This window comes from Chrysemys picta, unplaced genomic scaffold (genome assembly GCF_011386835.1).
Source record: "Chrysemys picta bellii isolate R12L10 unplaced genomic scaffold, ASM1138683v2 scaf15, whole genome shotgun sequence".
Classification (NCBI taxonomy): domain Eukaryota; kingdom Metazoa; phylum Chordata; order Testudines; family Emydidae; genus Chrysemys; species Chrysemys picta.
Window position 1 is genome coordinate 396030 of NW_027052722.1, and position 7117 is coordinate 403146.

A 7117-nucleotide genomic window follows, 5' to 3' on the forward strand; every position below is an offset into this window, starting at 1 on the left:
GATGATGCTTTGACTCCCCCACAAAAGACTATGGACCTATTCCTCCAACTGGCTCTATAAGTAGACATCCAAAAGACCATATTAACTCCAGTATAACGTCTGGAATTCATAGAGGCCTACCTAGATGGAGCAGAGGCCAAAGCCTTCCTCCCGTTATGCAGGTTCAACACCTTAGATAACTTGATCTCTAAAGGACAGGCCAACCCTCAGACCTTGGTCAGAAATGGTCTTCAACTACTGGGACGCATGGTGGCAGGCACCTTTGTAATAAATCACTTGAGACTCCACATGTACTGCCTTCAGTGGTGGTTCAGTACAGGATATGTACTAAGCACACACAGCTGAAACAAACTTCTATTGATGCCCTCAACAGTCAAAAACTCTCTTGACTGGTGGAAAGAGTCTCACAATGTCTGCTCAGGAGTGCCCTTCACTCAACCACCCCCAATGTTAATAATGACAACAGACGCATACCTATTGGGATGGGGAGCCCAACTGGACACCCACGCTATTCAAGGCAAATGGTTCCCCTTCAAATCCACATCGTATATCTACTTACTGGAACTCAGAGCAGTCAGGAAAGCTTGTTCACATTTCTTACCACTGATCGGGGCAAGCATATAAAGATTATAGGCAACATTGCATGTATGTTTTACATAAATCACTAGAGAAGAGCAAGCTCACCTTCCCTTTGTACCAAGGCAGTGAAACTCTGGAACAGGGGCATTCACCACCACATAGAATGGTTTTCGTATGAGGAGAGATTAATAAGACTGAGACTTTTCAGCTTGGAAAAGATACGACTAAGGGCGGATATGATAGAGGTCTATAAAATCATGAGTGGTGTGGAGAAAGTAAATAAGGAAGTGTTATTTACTCCTTCTCATAACACAAGAACAAGGGGTCACTAAATGAAATTAACAGGCAGCAGGTTTAAAACAAACACAAGAAAGTATTTTTTCATGCAATGCACTGTCAACCTGTGGAACTCCTTGCCAGAGGGTGTTGTGAAGGCCAATATTATAACGGGGTTCAAAAGGGAGCTAGATAGATTCATGGAGGACAGGTCCATCAATGACTATTAGCCAGGAGGGGCAGGGATGGTTTCCCTAGCCTCTATTTGCCAGAAGCTGGGATTGGGTGACAGGGGATGGATCACTTGATGATAACCTGTCTGTTCATTCCCTTTGGGGCACCTGCCATTGGCCACTGTCAGAGGACAGGCTACTGGGCTGGATGGACCTTTGGTCTGATCCATTGTGGCTGCACCCCATGTGCCATGCCGCCCCCTGAGGCCCCGCCCCTGCCCCTTCTCCCTGTGCTCATGCCACCTCTTCTCCCCAAACCCCTGACCTCGCACCAACCCTTCCCCCAAACCCAGCATTGTCCCTCCTTCCCCGCAAGACCCCACCTGCTGCTCATGCCTCTCCCCCTTCCCGTCACTTGATCTTACAGCTGGCAAAAAGTGGGGGGAGGGCTGACCCCTTGATCCCCCCCTGTTCCGGCACCCCTGCATCCGCTGCTATATTTTATTCCTGTGTCTGATGCTCAGTACTCGACTCGACTCTGAAAGTCCACCCCTCCATTCAGGGCACTGCTGCAGCGTTGCCGAGAGTGGAGCACCCATAGAGACCCACTGAAAGAAGAAGAAAGGGTTACTCACCTTGTGCCGTAACTGTGGTTCTTTGAGATGTGTCCCCCTGTGGGTGCTCCACTACTTGCCCTCCTTCCCCTCTGTTTTGGAGCTCTTACCTATGAGCTCTGTGTAGAGAAGGAACTGGGGGCAGTTTGTCTGCACAGCGCTGTAGTGTCCTAATGCATGGGAGGGGGAGAGCGTATGTGTGGGCCGAACAGAAACGGCTGCCTAAAATCTCCGATGAGAGGCGCAGGGGTGTGAATACACAGAGCGTGGAGCAACACACATCTCGAAGCACTACAGTTACTGCACAAGGTGAGTAACCCTTCTTATCCCATTTTCCACTCAGGGAACTGAGGCCCAGAGCGATCAGGGCCCCAGTTCAGCTAGATACAGGTGTAACTTTAAGTGTGTGAATAATCCCATTATTATAAGTCAGACTCTCGCTGTCAGGCATTTTTTCCAGCCCTCAAATAATTTTCGTGGCTCTTTTCTGCATCCTTTCCAGTGTTTCAACGTCTTTTTTCAAATGAGGTCAGCCAGTTGTTCAGGCAGCCCCACAGCCAGCTGCACCGGCTGCCAGCCACGGCTGGAGTGGCCCAGGGCAGCTGGCCCCCGAGACCATCTGAGCAGCAGCCGGTGGGGCTGGCCCAGAGACTGCCTGAGCAGTGGTCCCTCGGGCGGCCACAGCAGCTGCTGCTCAGTGGCCCCTGGCAGCTGGTGCCACTGGCCCTGCCCCCTCTCCAGCAGGGCCCCCCCTAAGATTTACTTAGGGGTACTTCTCATATAAGTCCTGAACTGGTCACAGGCGGTGAATTTCTTTGTTTATTGCCCGTGACCTGTCCACAACTTTCTCTAAAAATACCCGTAACTAAATCGTAGCCTTGGGCCTGGTACAGGGGTGATTGAGTGAGGGTCTAAGGTCTGTGATGTACTGGAGGTCAGACTATGACCCTTCCGGCCTTAAACTCTATGAAGCTATGGTTTTCTGCAAAATAGCAGCTCTTTGCTAGTATTAGAAGAGACCATCACCCACTGGAATCTCACCTCTCTCAATCTCTTCTTTCTTTAGACGATCTGCAATCAAATCTGGAGAAAGAGAGAGGTAAGTTCCTGGGACAAGTTCACCAAACTAACAGTAGGAAATGAATAACCTCGTTAATGCGACAGCATGAAACCTCACCTCTTTCTTCCTTTTCTCTTCCAGAGATTCTGCGCTCTGAGCTGGAGAACGAGAGAGGTAAATGTCTGGGCTCTCAGGAGGCTTGAATGATTTTCTCTCACTGTACATAGTCAGACAGACTTTGGCCTCTGTCTCTGCACTGTCTGTTAGGAGAGGCTCTGGGAACCAAACGGCCGGGGAGCTCTGACTAATCATGGAGCGGGGTAACTGCTCCATAGATAAAGTTGCTGCTCAGTTTCCATCGTAAGCCTGATTTTAGCCCTTCCTCTAAACTACACACACAGGGGAGTGTCCATATACAAAACTGGTGAGTCTGCTTGTGCCAATGTACCTTTTTGCTACTGAATTTGAAGGAATGGCGGGGTGGGGAGATCCTGATGCCCTGGAAAAAGAGGCTCAGCAGAGTCCTAAAGTCTCCAAGCACTCTCTGATTCTTTGAGGCACAAAGTCAATGAGAAGGAGCCAGCTAATGTTGCTGATCCCTGAGTTGAGATCCAGCATCCAGAGCCAAGGTTTAGCACATTAAACCCTCACTTCCACGTTATCAGGGCCTAGCCCCTCACCAAGCTTCTAGGCACATGGGGAGTGTGGACACTACACCACAGGTGAGCCCAGCTAGAGCAGGGCATGGGAACCCAGCGAGGGTCAGATGTCAAGAAGGGGGGTGTGATCCATGAAGAGATCTATGAGGATGGAGCTCAGGCCAGGAGACCTGGGCAGAAAGAAGCCAGCAGAGAGCACAGTGGAGGGGGCAAAGTGGTCCTTTAAAGGCACATTCCCTAACCCAGGAGCTGTTGTAGAACTGACTGCACACCCATGTCTCTCTGTTTGCAGGGAAATCCCTGGCTGAACTTGGTAAGTGCCATGTGTCCCCTTCCCCCCACCCCATATAACACTGTGTCCTACGCCAGCAGTCCGTGCTCCGGGGAGTGCTCACCTCTTGGTGTGTTTGATTTCAGGCTGGAGTAAAGTCAGAAAAAATGCAGGTAAGTGAAGCTGGTATGTTAATGTCAGACCCCCTGCACCACTCTGCTGCCCAGCAGATGCACACATGCCAGAAGTCACAGGGAAAGCAGTATGGTCAATGAAAATGCCAGATTCGTCACAATGCTCACACTTAACTATGGAGTCACAAGCGCTCCAGTGTAACTGCGATAACTCAGAGTGCTCCTAAGTCTGGGAACTTACCCGCTGTCAGTTCAGGGGGGTAAGCGCTTACAGGAGTTTGTAATTGTGGGTCAGAGCTGGGGTTTTGCTGGACACGTGTGGTGAATTCTCATGTGTTGTGTTGTTGTTAATTGACTTCATGAACTAGAAGGGATCTAGGAAACTGTGTACATTACCTTAACTGGCTGCGGGTAATTGTCTTAATGCTTTTTGGACTCTGGTGAAATCTCTGTTTTTACGGAGTTGTCAATCAGTAGCCCTTTGGCCAATTCAGTTCAAATTTGGTAGAAAAATTCTACCTCAGACCCAGACCAAATCTACCAAATTTGAGTGTGATATGACTCTGTGGGTGTTAGAATAGAGGCTCCCAGCTCAGGCGTAGATTGGAGACTCAGTTGCGGTCTTAGCTGTGGAGACGTGGTAGCGGCCCCACAGCACAGATTTTGTGGTAGGTGACCACTGAGTTCTTGTAATGGTTTGAAATGACGTCCGTGTGTGTAACACCTGAGCTCTCTCCTCACAGGGGCCTCTGTAGAGGTTACAGACAGGCCCAATGGGAGCTAGAGGCATCTCCAGCTCTTTCAGGGGAGCTATTTGCCTCTAGTGCCTGGGAGGAGAGCTGCAGTGACAGGCAGAGAAGCAGGTTCCCGGGCGATAGAGGCTGGAAATCAGAGCGTGTCCTAGCCAAGACAGAGCTGGGGGGAGGATGGGAAACAGCCCCGATGGGCTGGGCTCTGCCCCTGATGCTCTGCCCCATCTCTGCAGTGAACGTGATTCTGGATCCGGATACGGCTCATCCCAGCCTCGTGGTCTCTGAGAATGGGCGATCTGTGAAATGGACGGGCCTGCAGCAGGACGTGACTGACAACCCCAAGAGATTTGACAGTGAAACCTGCGTGCTGGGTTTGGAAGGGTTCACCTCGGGGAGACACTCCTGGGAGGTAGACGTCAGGGGTGGGAGGGCCTGGGCTGTGGGGGTGGCCGGAGAGTCTGTCAGGAGGAAGGGCTGGATCAGCTTGGCTCCTGAGGAGAGGATCTGGGCCATGGATCAGTGTGGGAGCCATTACCAGGCTTGCACTTCCCCGGATACCCTCCTGCCCCTGACTTGGAGCCCCGGGAAGATCGGGGTGTATCTGGACTATGAGCAGGGCCTAGTGTCATTTTATCAGCCTGGTACTGAGGCCCCGATCTTCACTTTCACCTCCTCTTTCACTGGGCAGCTCCACCCTTTCTTCTGGGTCTACTCCCCAATCACATTATGTTCCTGAGATATGGCATGGCGGGGGGGGCATAGCATCTCTCACTGGTCAGACTTTTTTTGTTCTGTTGTTTTTCTGAAATGGACTAATTTTTCGTTTTTTAAATATTTTCCATTTTTTTATTCTTTTCAAAACTTGGAATTTTCCAAAATTAATATTTTCAGTTTTGAAAATCCTTCGATTTGACTAAGCTGAGGGCTCAAAATTGGCAAAGCAGAAGAAATCCTGAGTGATGTGTTGTGTAAGACGCTACATAGACTAGAACAGAACTCAATACACAATACATCAGAGGACCCCTCCCCCCAAATAAAAGGTTTAGTTGAAAATTTTGTAATAATGCAAAAAAAAAAAAAATCTCAAGAAAATCCAAATGTTTTCACACACAAAATCTCTTTTTGTAAATTGGCCAAATTTCCTCAAGATATTTTTGAATGAAAACCTTTGTTCAGCTCTGATTAACACCTGTAATTGCATATAATCAATGAATGTTTCCTGGTTCTTAGTCCTGTAATTTATGAACTGACCACCATTGATGAGTGGAAGGAGTAAGAACATGTGTCAAACCCTGTCCTAAAACATCACATTGTCCCAACTGGATAAAAGGCTCCAAGAAAGCCGATTCCTAACCAGTAACCATGTTCCGTGACATTATTGGTGAAAGAAACGGAGTCAGAGGAATGGCGGGAGCTCGGTTCTCTGGATGAGTGTTGATCATGCGGTTCACAGCATCAGGAAGGCCTTATCCTAAACCCAAAATGACAGGTATGTCCTACACCAGCTAAATTTAGAGTTTTAGGCCAGAAGGGACGATGAGATCATCCAGTCCAGACCTCCTCTATATCACAGGCCACCAACACACCCAGCACCCTCACATCAAACCCAGCACCAAAAATTAAACCAAACTATTGCAGCCCACAGGAGACTAGACTATCACGTGCCACAGCCACGGAGCCTCACCCAGCCTGAGCGGAACAAAGCATGGGGGCAAAAACTAGATCAGTCTCGTAATACTTCCCCAGTCTCATAATACTGCTCTTGAGGGGGTGCTAGCCTCCGCCACCCCCACCCACCCCGGTTCCAGTGTCTCTGGTGTCTAAACAGGATTTCCTTAAATCACAACAGCCACTTCTCCCATCTCCTGCTGCAGGATGAAAGGAAAACAGTGCTTCCTTAGGTTAGCCACAGGATCTGATCATCCCCTGTATTAACTGGATGATTTAATGAGTTGATGACCCAAACCAACATCATTGTTAACCCACCGTCTTATGGAGTCAGTCTCAGTTGTGACCTGGATTTGATCATTGTTTTCACAGGTTCCAAGGCCAGAAGGGACTGTTGTGATCAGCTTGTCTGGACTCCTGGAACACAGGCCAGAGACCTGCCCCACAATAATTCCTGCTCGAACTAGAGCAGATTTTTTTTTTTAAATCATCCGCTCTTGATTTGAAATTTGTCAGTGATGGAAAATCCACCACGACCCTGGGTAAATGGTTCCAATAGTTAATTACCCTCACTATTAAACAAGTTTGAGAGGGGTAGCTGTGTTAGTCTGTTTCAGCAAAAACAACGAGGAGTCCTGTGGCACCTTAAAGACTAACAAATTTATTTGGGCATAAGCTTTCGTGGGCTGGAACCCACTTCGTCAGATGCCTGGAGTGGAAACTTCAATGGGGAGATATATATACACATGGAAACACAGAGACAAGGCCTGTCATGTACCCCTTTGAGATGGCAGGTTCCAGGGCTGCTACCAGCAGGTCAGGCTCCAGTACCAGATCTGGCCTGGCTACAAAGCCTTCGGCTCAGAGAGACACCACAGATGTGCCTGCCACAAGATCCTTTAACGCTCTGCCCGGCCAGGCGGAGGTTAGC

At 49.1% G+C, this 7117-nt stretch overlaps 1 protein-coding gene across 1 annotated transcript; it reads left to right on the forward strand.

The window, feature by feature from the left end:
* Nucleotides 1-2793: 2793 nt before the first annotated feature.
* LOC135977716 (butyrophilin subfamily 1 member A1-like) lies at nucleotides 2794-5648 on the forward strand. Its single transcript, XM_065578962.1, has 4 exons — nucleotides 2794-2876; nucleotides 3654-3674; nucleotides 3779-3805; nucleotides 4752-5648. Exons 1-4 carry the CDS (start codon nucleotides 2798-2800, stop codon nucleotides 5252-5254), a joined length of 630 nt encoding a protein of 209 aa, XP_065435034.1. The 5' UTR covers nucleotides 2794-2797; the 3' UTR covers nucleotides 5255-5648.
* The last annotated feature ends 1469 nt before the right edge of the window (nucleotides 5649-7117 follow it).